At 41.6% G+C, this 16,371-nt stretch overlaps 1 protein-coding gene across 1 annotated transcript; it reads right to left on the reverse strand.

Moving 5' to 3' along the window:
- Positions 1–1,306: 1,306 nt before the first annotated feature.
- LOC104918850 (voltage-dependent calcium channel gamma-4 subunit) lies at positions 1,307–16,371 on the reverse strand. The gene is made up of 4 exons (XM_010730718.3): positions 15,696–16,371; positions 6,021–6,104; positions 4,388–4,528; positions 1,307–3,982 (listed from the first exon to the last, which is right to left on the reverse strand). Exons 1-4 carry the CDS (start codon positions 15,916–15,918, stop codon positions 3,456–3,458), a joined length of 975 nt encoding a protein of 324 aa, XP_010729020.1. The 5' UTR covers positions 15,919–16,371; the 3' UTR covers positions 1,307–3,455.

Consider the following 16,371-nt stretch of genomic DNA (forward strand, 5'->3'; position numbering starts at 1 on the left):
TCAAAGGTCTTCAACTGGAATCAGCCTCCACGGAGATAAATGCTTATGTCTGTAATGATTTGGTATAAATCCAACGCATCAGGGTTTCCTTATTACATCACATTAGCAGATGTGTGGATTTCGAGGGGAGGCAAGATCAGTCTGTTGGTCAGTCGATCCACCACTTGCTGACATGACGACTGTTGGATCAATTAAAACAACACAGAGTGTAATACCACTGTCAAAAATATGGACAGTTGTGCATGTGTATTTGTTATAATTACATAACTTAAGCAACTTTGCTAACAGCCAAACATCAACAACACAAGACATAGCAGCCAGCTAATATTACTAACTAATCCAACAGCAAGAAACTCAGCTGTCTTTATTTCACCAAGCTCTCGACAACAACTAAAAGTCAGTCTCAGATTTATTCATCTGGGGACTTCTTGCTCTTTTCTCTTCTTAGCTTCCTCTGTCAAAGTCATTTTTTAGTCTTTTCACCTCTGCCATCATGTCTATAGTCGCTGTTGAGCCCAAGTATATAGTCTGCTTGCCCAGCTCCACTTCTGGCACGACACTGGCTCCACTCCCTGTCAGCATTCGCCTGTGCCAAAACACCCGTGGTACAAACACTAACTCTCTGCCAACGTGAGCTAGCATTAGCTAACAGCGGCTACAGTTGGCAGCAGTTTACTTCACTGTCCATCAGGACACTCTGTAAATCACAGAGAGTTGAGGTGGAGCAGCCGGAGGACATCAGAGTGAAAGCGGAAAACATTGTCGCTATAAAATATGATCCAGTTTCACCAAAATCAGTAACCTAGTGGGAATGACGGAGACACATTTCACCTGAATATATGTCAGTTTAATGTTAATTCATTGTATAAAAGTTATAAATGTTGCCTCAAATGACGTGTTTAGCGCAAATTAACAACCGTTAGTGTCCTAACACTCTAAACTAATAATATGGGATGTTATCATGTTGATGTTAGCATCTAGCTGGTACTACTGGCATGGCTGTAGAAAGAAATCACCACTAAGGCACGACAATATAACCCTGATGTAGTTTATTTGTCTATGTACAGTATGTTTTGGGTTGTAACTAGAAAGTGATGAGAAAAACAGTTTGAGTAAATCCAGATGAAATAAAAATGCTTCTCGATTGGAACACTAAAAGCAGAAAATACAGTATATTACAAATAAAACAAAGGCACTCTACTATCCAATATCAAAAAATGAAAATACGTGTACAATAGTGACTTTAAGTTTGCTCCTGAAACATGAAAAGGTTCATTTTTTTGATACAATATGACAAGTGCCTCAGTTTCTTTCCCTGTTATTTATTTTTTTTTATTATGCAACTCCAATCCAATTAGCACCTCCCGTCTGAACATCTCCAATCATAATGTCTACAGTTAATTTATTTTCTTGTGCTTATTTCACAACAATAGTAAGCAAATCAATCAATATTAGCACATTCAGTAAAGTACAGCTGCCGCATACACATGGAATATAAAATCTAGCGCCGTCTCCTAAACGTACCTACTGTACTTCACCTTACAAAACAGAATATTCAACGTCTGTGACTGATAACAGCAAAACCAGTGTGTGTTTATCTGAATATAAAATGGTTAATTGTATGATTGACGGCAGATTGCATCAAGGCATTATTATTGAGACATTGTTCCGTAAAATAATGCTTTGAATCATCTGTTCATGTCCTTGCACATTCAGTATTTTTTTTTTTTCTGTTTTGTATTTTTTATTGTACTTTTATATACAATTTTACACCTTTACATTACAAACACATTTGGATATTTTTTAACCCCCAAACTGTAATATAAAAGATTCGGATGGATTATACTGACGGCTTTCTTTTACATGAGCTCAGCCTTGTGGTATCTCTAATGGCATATCAAACACACAAAATTACAATCAAATACGACTCTGTGGTTGAGTGAGCTCGCTTGTCAAACCAGAACCAACCAAATAGCCCTAAGACTGAAAAAACCCACCCCAGCTGGTTCTTGGAGCAAGCTCAAGCAAACACTCACAGCATTTACTCAATACAGTAATGGCCTTTTTTTTTGCCCCTTCAAACCTATCAGGTTCATCTTTGTCACTGGTTGCTGTTTCCCAGCACTGCCACAAAATAGAGAGAGGACCTCAAAGTGTTCCCACTGCCATAACTACACAGTATTTCCTGAGAGAACTGAAAGAAAGAGCAGTGATAGACGTGCAAGACGACAGCACACACACTCATTCAAACACACACACACAGTCTGGTTAATAGAGCCAAATCCTTCAGGGATGCAGGCACAGACAGCTCCCTCTGCCTCTGTCTGGGTTCTCTGTTCGCAAAAGGGAACCAGATGGACTCACATGGGGTGAGACAGACAGACAAACATTCGCCTCCTGGCTCTGATATCTTATCTGTTGAGCACTCTGGATGCCAAGGTTTCATTCAGAGGGAAAGGAAGTCCTGACCTGTGCCGTTTTCACAGTTCTGGGCACCCCCCCTTTTTTTTTTTTGTCAGCTGCTGTTCTCTTGTGACATACACAATGTCACATCCATCGGGGAGGGGGGCTGTGATGGAAGGCTGGGGGACTGATATGGAAGTGAATAAAAAGGGGCCGTTGAACAGAGCTGTTCCACTGACAAATGTCAGAGAAGCAAAGAATTAAAGAAGAGACAGCGAGGGAGAGAAAACCTTTCATGTCGCACGTTCTGCTCAAATACGAAACATTCAGTACATTACAAGTCAGTCATTACTTAAGACACGCACCCTCCACCACACTCTCATGCAGAAAAAGATATGTGAGTTTGTTTAACCCTTTATCGGGTGAGGAATCATATATGGTGCCCCAATGCTTCTAATGGATCTCCACATGCGTGATATTTTGACCTACGTGTCGAGCGTTATTCTAAAGGACAGTGCTGAGAGACAGAGCCCCCTATGATTAGAGCATAAGGCAAGACCAAACTGGTTATGAGGACACAATTCAAACTTTGGACAGAGATTCACACTTTATAGCAACTGCACACACACAAACGAAACACTTTCAAGTTGAAGAGTACATTTCATTTTTAGCACCTTGTTAAATACTTTACAGGTAGAATACTGCTGATTGGCACATGTCAGCTCGTCCCTCTCTCTCTGACTCTTTATCCACAATGTTTAGTGATCAGAACATGAACATGAGCTGCTCGTTTAAGCGTTTGGACAGTTGAAAGTTAACACTAATTTCGCATTGGCTACAACACAGACAACTGCTTTGATGATCTCTAAAAGCAGATAAATGACTCTGACAGTTAATTGGCTCATCTTCTGCCCAGCTGACTGTCCTCTCTTCTCATCTGGTCCTTTCAAAAAAGGACAGTCTCAGTTACACCTCTAACATGGCAGGCTATCACAAGCACTCCAACAGATTAGCCCACTTCCAGGCGAACCTCGGCCCTGGAATTGTGCCCCTTATACCGGTGTGGTCCTGCGATTCACCCCGTCCTTTAAATCATTGGGGAAACAGTTATGGACCTGGAGGAACTCAGCACCCGCCTCATGTTCGGGGCTGTACGTGTTCTCCGTCACACTGTCCCTGGCCAGGGCGTACATGGACAGCTCATCCAGGGCCCCACTGGAAGATGTTGCCCCCTTCAGGCCAACCACTGGCGAGTTCTCCCGCGATGCCTCCGTAGAGTGAGAGCTAGCGTGCGATGTCCGTCGGCGATAGCGGAAGCTCGGTATCCTCGAGTACGGTGAAGAAGAAGAGAGCGATCGGATGAACTCGCGCCGCGCCCTCCACCGAACTTCCTTGTTTTTCTCAATGTAGATGTTAATGGCAAGGACAGCCACAGTTTCGGCCACGATGAAAGAGAGGGCGCCAAAGTAGAACGACCAGCCATAGGAGTAAGTGTATTTCTTGTCATCGTCGCGTTTGTCACTAGGGTCTCCTGCGTTGCTGGAGATGTAGACGATGATGCCAATTATGTTGCTCAGACCTGAAACAGAAAGACAACAGAGTCAAGAAATACTGCAGAAACAGGAAAAGGAGATGGAGGCAACAATGATCAATCATCCATGACTTTCTGAGGCACAATGATGAAACCCATGAACTCCTACTGAGTTAAGTTGTTCATCAGTGAATGATTACAGGACTCGCATCACTACAGAGGCCCTTAATGACATGTGGCTTCATCAGATGTGTGTGAGGCGCACAGTGAATGGAGATTCTGACCTTTTTTCAGTAGGGAATGACGTTCATCTTTATGATTGCACCATTGATGAAGCACAATATGTGACCACAGGTGCCACATCAAGCTGCCTTTCCTCATTATAAAACCCCAGCCCCTTACATGATTGCTCCTCGCTGGGAGCACGGGTGACAGTGTAATCCTCCCGCTCACCTGCAGCTACAAAGAGGATGCCTGCGCTGAGGAGGACGTTGTTTGTCTTGTTGTAGACTCGGCCCACCCCAACGCACAGCCCGCCAAGCATCAACAGGCAGGTGCTGAGGATGGGGAACACACTGGAGGCACGAACTATACCTGCAGAGATGAAGGAGGGCGGGCATGGCAAAGACACCTTTAAATGAGTAAGCAATTAAGTCACTGTAAATAGTTTTTAACCAATTACTAATCCACATGTCTGCTAATGTAATGTAAAAAGTAGACGTACAGATGTATTGGATTTGTGCCAAATAATACAATCATAAGCATTCATCTCAGCGGAGCTTAAAGTCTGTGTAAAGTAAGAATAAATATGTGTTATTAACCCCCCAGAAAAATTTGAATGGTTAAAAATATCAACAAGTTTATGAAATTAGGTGTCAAAATCAGGTAAAAATGAGCAGTATTCTCAGCTTCAGGACTGTGGGGGCGTGTCCGCTGAACATGCAGAAGCCACGCCCACTCGTGGGAGTGGTCAAGCAGCAATTTTGAAGCGACTAAAACAGATGAGTTCAGAAAATGGCATGACTAACTTTGAAACGAGAGAGATTAATTCATCTTTATCTCTCTGCTAGTGGTGCAGGGGTACGCTCAGCGTGGCCTCAGTGTGTCATCGAGCCACTCTTTAAGGACCGCCCACAAAATCCTGGACTTAAAACTGGTGAAAAACAGTTTTAACCTCTAACTCCACATTTCAGTAATATATCATTCAAAGTCTTTTCACAGCAATTATTTTCCAACATATTAATCTATTTTGAAAGAATTGCCTTTACACTGACTTTAATTTCTATTGGAAGGCTTTGATTGCAGTGCTTTATTCAGTAATATTTGATTGTAGCATAAATCAAATTATAAAGCAGTCTATAAATACCAAAATAAGATAGCAGGACGTGTCGAGTTTGTAAATCCATTTAACAGCACAGTTTTTAAAAAGAAAAATGGGCTCTTTTAAATAATTTGAATTTCCATTACCCTGTTGAGCCCTCATCTATCCAGTCCTCCTCCTCTTCTCCCATCCATTTTTGAGAACTCCATTATCTTCATACATTGGGGCCTTGTTGTGACAAAGCTTTGCTAATCAGCTGTGGGATGTAACAAGAGCTCTCACTGACTATCACCTCCCCAGAAATGAATCACTGTGCCATTTTACAAGTGTCCAAGGATGGATGAGCTTATTCAACTGTAAAGTTGAATAAGCCCTCCTGGCTAATGGACTGAGTTTGGACTTTGTCCAAAGTCTGACAAGTCTTCTTTGTTTTTCTTTGCATATTAGGCAGATACTGAATTGGCTGTGCCTTGAATGAAGGTTCTTTGCTAATTGAATATCCTCATTTTATATCAACCTAATCTCAATCTGTGTAAAAGCCTTGTCGTTTTCAGTTTAATCAGTTTTCAGAGAAAAAATAGCCTGTATTTTAAATAGGAGTAGATTGGTTCAAACTCGTTTTAACAAGGATTTTGCCAAAGAGATGCTTGGCCACCATTCAGAGTAAACAATGTTAAAGGTCAGTCGACTTCGTGCGGTGTGCCCTTAAAAAATAAAGGAGCAGTTTAAGAATGGCAGACAAAAGAGGAGGCAGGGAGGACTCACGCAGCAGGTATTCAGAGCTGTCTGTGTCGTAATCGTTGTCGTCAGGAAAATGGTTGATTCTGAAACAGCTGCCTTGATTGATGCCTGCAGGACGAAGAAAAGTTTATATGTTACAAGAGTCTGATATGATGTTTGAGAGATGAGGACTGTTCAACCAACAAACAGGATCAAGAATATAGACATCAAACACGTTTTGAGACTTGTCAACCCTACATGACCTACCATAGAACAAGTCTTTACAAACAAATCTTTACATTTGGGAGCATTTTAATATGCTATACATCAATACAACCCTTACAACCCAAATTTTAATAATATGTATGAAATAAATTGCTGAAGTGCAATAAACCACCCAAAAAACTGAAAATTGTTTTGTTTTTTTTTAAACACATTTTTGTTGCGGGTTGTGACGTGCAAAGAAAAACAAATACTCCAACGTCTAGATTATAAAGTTTTTATTGTGTTTACTGGATTTTTACAAACCCATTAGTGAAAGGAAACAGTGCTCTTTGGACACTATTATGTAAGTGTAACTCCTCCAGTTTTATATGCAAAAATAATTATTGCTCTATCTTGTTTGGTTCCAATTCTACCGGGCTAAAGGATGTGTGGGTGCTGCAGTCAGAGACACGGTCACTCCCTACCCAGTGACCTGTTCTTTGTTTAACTGTGTCCACTCGAGTAAGACGCTCTTGTGCTCTTGTCTCTGATAAAAGAGGAAGGAGTAGGAAGTCACTTCTCAGGTGGTTGCTGGTTATTTTTGGCTGGACTACAGCACTTACTAAGTGATGACTACACATTGGTCAGTCAAGTGTTCGAGCTTCCTCCTTTAAAATGAATAAGCATGGTCAATTACTGACTTGCTTGTCCAATTGTATCTGCCAATATTGGACTAACATCGATATATTGTATATGTTATAGTGTCTATCTGTCTTTTTTAAAGGATATAATGCTAAAAAATAAACTCATTGTAATTTAAATATATTATTCAGGCTCTATTTGTGTTTTTCTATTTATTATTTATATTCCCAGTGAAGTTAACTGTTTCCATGACATATCTTTGTCTGTGTTTGATAACCATGTTTGAGGGATCATTGCAAAAAATGTGTTTCAAGAATATGTATTGATGTATCAAGATTTTACTCCCAAAATCGCTCCCCATAAATCTATCCAGTACCAGTCAAGCTCTAATATGACTCACTTACGTCATTGTGAGCACATTGACCATACGGGGTCCGGTCACATACCAGGTTTCGACCTAGTCTTGTCTTGGCAGACATCAGGAAGAGCAGGATGTAGAAAGGGAATCAGCCCCTCTGACTTCTTTCCCATAAGTTCAATCTATCCTGTGGAACTGCTATATATTCCCTACGATTAACTTAGTCTCCAACCACAACCTTTGAACCAAACGTTTTAAAAACGAGTCGAGGGTCATACGAGGGTTGTTGTTGGGTTCGCCATGAGACCTGCAAACTATACATCACAGCTCACTGCACACATATTGGAGGAAAGAAAGCCAACGTGAGGAAGGTTAGTGTTAGTTTGCGTTTTTCGAGGATCAGTGCAAACGCTATACGGCGGCGGGATTAAGATTGCATTGCCCCGAGGGATTTGAGGGTTTGTGGCGTGTGTCCAAATTCAGCTCAGGTGGAATGGTTGAGTGGTACGAGAAACAAGAAGCCTATTTGAACAACAAAAGAGCGTATGCTGGAAGCTTTTAATGCCGAGGTGAGTTGTTCTACGGGGGGGATAGCGTGAAGGGTGAGAGAGAGAGAGAGGGAGAGAGAGAGAGATGGAGGTTAAAGCTGAGAGAAGCCTGTAGCTGTAATTGAGCCGGAGTATAAACAACACCTTGTCTAGAGAGAAAGGGGTTGGGGGTGGGGTTAATGGATGTGCTCAGTGCAGCGGTGGTAATGCTGGGAGCTCTTTGGCTACTCATTCACCATTTGGGCTGTGAATGCCTCCAACAATTTAGTCATTCTGCAAACAACACCCACATAATTAAATGTGGGGTGGACTGTGGCTTCCCTTGCATATTTTTGCATGAGCATGTCCATGTCGGTGCATTTGTACATTTGTTTACATCTCAGTTGAGGAAAGCAACTGACCAATGATCTCCAACAGCCTGTCGGACCTTCAGATCTTAGACAGCAGTTTACAGTGATAACACTGACACGTGACATCTTGGTAATTATTGAGGCAACCAGTTCTTGATTTCATGTAAATGTGGATAAAAGATGTCTTCTTATTCTTGCTGGTTTTACAACTGTTGCTGGCCGATCTATCAGCCGTAGCTAGCCTGTTAACTAATTAATTAACTAATTAATCTAATGTTAGATCCAGTTGGCTATGAAGAAGCCTGTAACACAGCTACGTACATGAAATCACGCTTATACCTGCATGTGAGAGACATGTAAATGAAGGAACCGTATTGCTTTCTGAAGGTAAGGCTTGGTTATCACTAAGGTAATGAGCTCGTTAGCTATAGACATAATAAATACCAAACGCAGCTTACGTTAGAGCAGTTAAATGCATTTACTCATTCATTAAATGCCAAGTATCTTTCTTACTCAAGCCGCATGAATACTGCCTTAGCATGGAGATAGATCCAAACCATGACAGACCTGCATGGCCCTTATATGCTATGATTGGACAATCAATGTTTGGAGGAGTAGAGTTTAGCAAATGGTCAAATGGCTAAGTCTCAGTTTTCTCTCTCTCAGGATTTTATATTACTTGCGGGTACAGCTGGTAAAAAGTGTATTTTGCAGAATTGGACAGAAACAATGGTTAAATTAACAGCCTGTAGCACACCTGAAAAGGTGTGAGCACGAATCCAGAGACAATTGTGATTCTATGATTATTTGGGACCTTATACATCACTTGATTTTGTTATTTTGCTTTTTAGATGTAACCAGGTGTGAACTCATTCAACTCTGTATTTTTCCCGTACCAGGGTTGAGGATGGGGGTCGGTGTGGAATACTGATTTTGTGTATGTTTGCTCCTTTTTGTGTTAATATACATATGAAAAATTGCTTCAATAATGCTTTGTCGCTTTCTGCAAGTAGAGATTAAACTGGCCATGCCACCGTATAAGTTTCAACGTCTCCATTAACCTATACCAATGACACCTGTCAGGTGGTGCTGATGGGTGCTGCCACACCCTTTATATGACCAGTGTAAAGGATTCAGTGACATCTGGATGAATCTGGTGATTGCAACCCACTTGCTGCACCCTCGCCTTCCTAAGGCTATCAGTGTATAGTTTGTCCAATCTGCACTACTATAGAAACAGGTTCAACGTGTCCCGCAGATATAAAAGGCTCATTCTAAGGTAACAAAAACATAACCATTCTTATTTTCAGGTGATTATGCATTGATGAAAACACAGTTATGCATATTATATTCTATTTCTAACATATTCTGTAAATAGAGCCTCCTAAGTCTTACACACTGGACCTTTAAGGCCATGCCTGCTTCCATTAACTAGGTCTGCTGCTTAATAAGGGACATCAAATTAATTAGCGTCAAATCAGTCTGTGGAAATGGAGCACAAGTTTCTGTGTCTAGTCACTGATGGAAAAAAAAAGGCTACGGACTATTTTAAGCAGTGATATGAGATTTTGTGTGCCGTGTGAAAAAAAACACATCTGGTTCTTGCAGTTTGATCAAGAACTGTGAAGATAACAAAAATACAGACACCTTTGCTGTGCTGTTAATTGCAGTGTAAACACTTAATCATGCTGCAGCGTCTCAGGTTGTATTTTATATGTGCAGGAGTGTGTGTGTATGTGTGTGTGTGACTGAAAAGTCAAACTGCTTTTACACACTTTCAAGTCTGCACCAAAAACACATGTTTCACTGTGAACCCAGAACCCTACTATTCATTTTGACTCATGCACAATATTCTCCATTCTCGGCTCTAACCCAGACCCCAGCTACTCCAGCCAGTCTGACGCCCCTGTATCTTGTCTGCCGTGTATATATGTGTGTGTGTGTGTGTGTGTGTGTGTTTGTGTGTGTGTGTGTGATGGAAAATGGAAGACATAAAAGACAATATTGCAACTGATTGGAAATCTGATTATAAGCCGGGGCCTCGAGGTTCGTGATTTATGACTGACAGTTATCAGCTCAATGTCTACGTTTGTTTGTGTGTTTGTGTGTGTGTGCGTGTGTGTGCGCAGGTTGTCTTTCATGAAATGAAATAAAGTCTGAATACTGACTAGCTGGGAGGGAAGAAGAGGGTAGGGGAGCAGAGATTAAACACAGGAAGAAGGTACGAGGAAATGAAACAGCACAGAGAGCAGAGGAATGATGGGGATGGGAAAAAAAAAAAGAAAAGATAGGAGACCAGATTGACTCAGACACAGGAGGTGAACGGGGAATCAACAAGAGAGAAAGCAGGAAAGGCAGAGAGAGTGTTAAAGGGTAAAACGTGGAACAGAGGTCAGGAGGACAGTGAAAGCTGTGAAACTGAATGGACGTGTAGAAACAAAGCCAGGCAGCTGGCCGCCTGAGTTACATGTAAAGTGTTGTGACAAACAAAAAAAAAGGCTTATCCTCAATTTCGGGGATGTTACAAGTTGATTATGTTGTGACAAATTGAGAATTAATCTTACACAGTCAACACATTACACGGAGAATAATGGATTCCCTGGGCCTGACTGGAGTTGTAAAGCCCCATGCTGAGCATCTCCTCCTCTTCTCCATGGCAACCCCTGTTAGTCTTTAATAAGCTCATTTACATAAACAATCTCCAAGGATGCTTTTGACGTCTTTATTGTATTTTGATACCCACCAAATAAGAGACGACGCTTTCCTTGTTCCCCTTTGACGGATCTGTCACCACTTAACAGTAGACGCATGCACACGCAGACACGTGAGCATACAAACATACGCACACGTTGTACTGGGAGCAGCTGTCATTGCCACTGGCAACAGGATGATGCACGTTGTCATTATTTTGAATTAACGCCGCACAGCCAATAAGGGAGCAGCCTCAGTGGAATAGCAATAGCACTGTCTCATTGAGTCCAACGCTTCCTCACTTTGGTGTCTCCAGGAGCACAAGACATGCCCAAACTTCCTCATTTTCACACTTCAATACCTCTCCAAATGGACTGATGATTAAAACAATCAAAAGTGACTTTAATAATGCATTCCACGAGAACCTCGTACTCTCCGGTGGGTGATGTAGTTTCCTTTGAAGCTGTATATAACGGCTCCGGAGTAGCAGCAGCCTGTTTCTTTTTAGATCCACGACAGGGAGAGTGTGCTGAGGTTTAAAGCAGGTGGGATGATTAGGTTTTATGATGGTGTAAACAGACAGAGCACTGTTAACTGGGGCTTGATATCAAATGCAGACATGCACGCACCACTCGCACAGACTTAGCAACACATATTTATTACTTTGGAAGTGGGGAATGCGACGGCAGCATAAAAAAGCATCTGTGTAATCAAACAAACCCCTCCAGTTTTTTTTTTTCTCTCCTGTAGTCCAAGTGAGGATGAAAGAAAAGCAATTTGGCGAGGACGTCAGTGATTCAGTGATATGACTGACAGTTGGTTAATTAAATTGTCACCAGGCAGCAATTTCTTCAAACATAGCTCTGCTTGGGGTAGACTTTGCATGTGTAACCACGCCCCATGTAGTCTGTTGTGAAGCCTGTTGTCACTTACATATAAAAAATGTACATATATAATAGATTCTCAACACAATACTTAAGATTTGATTGCTTGAGCACAGATTAAGACTAAAAGATCATTTGCCACAGCCCATTGTTCTCTCTTATATATTTCATATTGTACATTTCCTATGTGACTGAAACCTTGAATGACGTATAAAAATAGATTCATCCATCCATCCTTTACTATAACTGCTTATAATTATCAGGGTTGTTGGGGGCGATCTCAGCTGGCCCAGGTCAGGTTGTTAGTTCGTCACATCTGACACATCCGAGACTTTCACGCTCACATTCTACGGGCAGTTCAGTCACCGATTAGCCTATAAATCTATTATGTATTAAAATAGATTATTGTTGTTTAATTTTTTCTTGTCTCAGTCTGTTCAAGTTTTCTTTGTGTGTATGATAAAAATGACCAGGATAAATCTCAGTCACATATAAAGCCAAGAATTGATTTAGATTAGACTTTTCAAGTAGTAATCCAGGTGTTCATCCCAAACAACAACACCTTTTTGAAACCAATTACAGGATATTAAATGAAACTATGTTAGTGTAGGTTAGATCTACATAGGTTTTCTTGGCCGTGACCTCAAAGAAGGATAAAAAAAAAATGAATAAAACAACTGATATCAAAAACTTGGTATCAATGTTAGCACCAGCAGCAGCCAGTTAGCTTAGCTTAGCACAAAGACTAGAAATAGGGGGAAACAGCTAGCCTAGTGTAATAAATCAGTCTGCCAGCACCTCTAAACATTATGAATCAACATATAATATCCTGGTTGTGTACTGAAGAGTAAAAACATCGATTCACCATTGTGTCTTTGAACAAACAGAGAATCTAGCTGTTTGTCCCTGGCTCCAGTCTTTGTGCTAAGCTAACTGTAAAGTGTATTTCCCAAAACTTTTTTTCCTTCGGGGTTATCTATTTGCAAACAGCTGTGAACGTATCTTCCATATGACACAAAAGGGGCTTTAAAAAGAGAAGAGAAATACATCCACAGTCAAAAGGGCCTGCGGGTGGGTTCAGTAAAAAGGTAGAATAGCAGAAGAGATAAAAAAGAAAAAGATAGAAGAATGATAAGGATGAAGGAGTTAACCTTTTAAAAGAGAGTGCACATGAAGCGGAGGAGAGTTGGGGGAAGTTGGGGCCTGCTGGCTAATTAGTGCCCCCGCACGGCTTCTCAGTTTTAATTACAGACGTGTGGCGCATGGTGGGAATGGCAAAGTGACCCCCACACCTCGCCTAAACAAATCCCAGCTCCTCACAAACACACCCACTCTTCCACTGTCCCCTCTCTAAGAAAAGACGGCCGCCTCGCCTCGCCACGCATGGCACCTCCAGCTGGGATGTTTACTGTAAATATGTACCTGCTGATTAGATTAGTCATTAGGGTCATTCCTCATTGTTGTCTGAGCTGCTTTTATTTACTCGAGTCACGCGTAATTGGCTGATGCATTACAGATTCTGATGCAAATGAGGCGAAATCAAAACAACTGTTGATAAATGCAAAGGGCTCCATAAATGAGGGCAGCACTGACCTCACTGCAAAGTAGTCTTTGTTACGAATATTCATGCCTGCTCCTGAAATGTCATGCAGGTAACGCTTGTTGGGAAGGGCGACTAGAAAAAAAAACAACAAAAAAACACACATTCGCTCTGGAGAAAAGGGGTTGAAGAGTGTTGAACGGCTGTCCTGTGTGTTGTCGCTGAGGGAAAGACATGTTGTCCCTGCAATCTGGTCAGCCAAACGTGGAGATGTTTTCCCCAGTAGCTGTGATACACACCAAGCCGTCCCCGTCAATAACAGAGTGTGTTTGTCATTATGACCAGAGGGGTGTGTGTGTGTGTGTGTGTGTGTGTGTGTGTGTGGAGGGGTGGGTGGTGATGGTGGTTGAGTCTTCCTTCCTTGTCTTCTCCTCTATACTTATGAGTCTCCATGACAACAGAGCCACCGTCCAGCATTTTGTAGTTTTAAGCAGAAGCGCAGAAGTGAAACCATTAGCGCCGGAGAGTATGACATGATACGGCAGGCTTTGTTTATGCAAATTTTGCTTTTATTATTATTATTATTATTTATTTATTTATTTTTTAGGGTCTCTGCACAGAGACAGTCTTTGTCCCCAACCTCATCAACATCAATTCAGTCTCCACTGTCATTAATCCACTTTGATTATTTACTTCAAAGCACTGATGGGAAATCATGCTTGACATTAATAGTTGGCAGGCATTTATAATTTATTTTAATTTCTTTGGGTCTCGGAGGGTGTAATGCAGACTGTGAGTCTGTCTGCATCACAGACAGATACCCAGCCAAGCATGACTCTCAGTAATTTGCAAGTGTCATAACACACCAGGATGTTCTTCACATGTGTCTAAAGCGTCCGTCATCACCACAGGACAAGGCCAGAGACGGTTTAATCATCGATGACAGCTGAATGTCTCTTCATACGTGGCCTTATCATGACATTAAACCTTTAAAAAAATGTGAATGAAATGTAAGCAATCAGCAGAATATTGTGAAGACGTGTGCAAAGTTTTGCCTTTTTGGGGGGAGAGAAAGTGTAAAATGATTCAGCTTTTAGGGGAGAATAAATAAAGCAGATTTAGATTCATTTAAATTAATAAAAAATAAATAATACTCAATAAAAAATCTATACACTCAAAAGAAAATGTATAAAAGAATATTTTATTGATGATTTTTCTCGAGTTAGTTATTAGGTAACAAAAGCAAAAGTTTCTGATCTTGTTTTTTTCTCACAATACAAATATATCATGTGTCTCTGGATATCTCTGAAGTGCTTTGGCCAAAATCCTTCTTAATTCTGCAATTTTACTAAAGTCAAAACCATGTTTTGAGATAGAGTTTTGATAGAAAATTGTCTCTATGATTGCATATTCTATATTTCCACAGAGCAAAACATGTATGTTATTGTATTGTTATATATATATGCTGTATATGAAGCCAGCACTGCATCTTTGGCTTCAGCTTTGTGTTTTCAAAACATCTCGATATAAATTTCTGAGGGTGAGTTTTATTTGGTTTCCTTTCCTGTAGCAGGACATTTACATTTGTTTCTTCTTGACATGAACAAATCCATCAAGTCATATCGACTCATTCATTGATAGCTGAGGCAAGAGAGTCAAGGGGTGGCCGGAAGGAACATTGGTCAATGAATGAGCGTCTGTCTGCCTCTTAAGTAAGACGTCACTGCCAGCGCACCTCCTTTTCAAACACCGAGTGCGTAAAATTCATCGAAAACACTTCACAAAAGGATAAAACACACAATGTGAGATGTTTACCTCGTGTTTCAAAACAAAAAACTACATTTTCTATTTCGCTTGGACATGACGTGAACTCAGAGTCATCTATTTTTAAATCACTGGGCATGTTTCCATAGCAATTTCAGTGATGTTGCCAAGCAACAGCATCGGATACAACGAAGACATGAATGAAAGTAGACCCATAGCGTGCACATTTCCTGGCAGAGACTGGTTTAAAAGTGAATGGGCTCAGACTCGTCGGCTTGGCATCGCATTCTCGTGCAGACTATAGCACACAGCCGTCTTTATTGTGTGGGCCTGTGCTCGAACAATGCGATGTAACAGTTGGCAGACGGCTTGAGTTTCGCCGGTCGTTTCTTTCTTGTTAATCTACAACTTCAACAGTGTTAAAATCAGTACCTCATCAGGTCACCTCTCTCCGTCTGACCTCTAACCTCTGAAGACTGTTCGTTCACCTTGTATGATCATTTTCTCGCAGCGTCTCGATCTCTTAATTGAGACATTTGGCGCGCGTAAAAGGAGAGAGTCCTTTTTGTGCGCTCTGGTGTCTGTGCGCACTGAGAAACAAAAAGACTCCTCCCCGGAAAAAAAGAGACATGTCAAACTATTTGTTGTAGAAAAAAATGCGGGGATTCGTGTAGTTAAATAACCACGCAGAGTCCTACATATGTAAACTACGCTTTTCATGAGTTTGGAGCATGTTTACCTTCAATACAGCAGATTCTCCATAGTCCGGAGTGGGTGAGGTCGCCCTTCTTGGTTTTGGGCTGCGATTGGGTCTCGTCTGTGGTGGCATTGGTGCTGTTGCAGATGTACGCCCGCGAATAGAGCCAGTAGTCCGTGCCGATGGCGATGGTCATCAGGCTGAAGGCAGCGAAAGCCCCCACGGTGGCCAGCAGCGTTTGAACCCCGCGGTCACACCAAGCCATGGCGCTTCATACTAGTCCACACTCTCACCGGTCCAACATGAACTCACCGGAGCGCGTCAGGGCGCGGATCCTCTGGTCATACTTGCTTAGACGCATCCACTCCCTTTGCTCCTCAGCTTAAAGTGTCGCCTCATAGAGAGAGGGAGAAGAAGTGGAAATACTGTCTGAGACGCTCACCTGATGCTCAAAACCAACTGTTTGCTGATGCTGTGGATGTAGATGTGAGAGGACACCAGTTGTGGCCACTCCAGAGGCTCCACACAGGTTCGAAGCGCGCAGGACAGCACGACAGCAGCATCGTGTTACTAAATCAAAACACTTAAAGCCACCTCACCACTTAATACTTCTGTTTCCCCCCTTTATCTTTGTCTCAAAACACTTTTCTCTGTTCCTACACAGACTGCGCCTCTGTTAAAACCCGTTGTCAGAGAGGACTACGTCAGTGGCTCTTAA

The sequence above is a fragment of the Larimichthys crocea genome, chromosome XII, assembly GCF_000972845.2.
Source record: "Larimichthys crocea isolate SSNF chromosome XII, L_crocea_2.0, whole genome shotgun sequence".
NCBI classification, from domain to species: Eukaryota; Metazoa; Chordata; class Actinopteri; family Sciaenidae; genus Larimichthys; species Larimichthys crocea.

What these genes read in the sequence shown, in the direction of transcription:
- LOC104918850 (XM_010730718.3), bottom strand. Translation starts at nt 15,918, where the DNA reads ATGGCTTGGTGTGACCGCGGGGTTCAAACGCTGCTGGCCACCGTGGGG. An exon ending in CAGCTCTGAATACCTGCTGC is followed by an intron (nt 4,529 to 6,020) that starts GTGAGTCCTCCC and finishes TCATCTCTGCAG; the next exon opens with GTATAGTTCGTGCCTCCAGT. An exon ending in CATCCTCTTTGTAGCTGCAG is followed by an intron (nt 3,983 to 4,387) that starts GTGAGCGGGAGG and finishes TTTCTGTTTCAG; the next exon opens with GTCTGAGCAACATAATTGGC.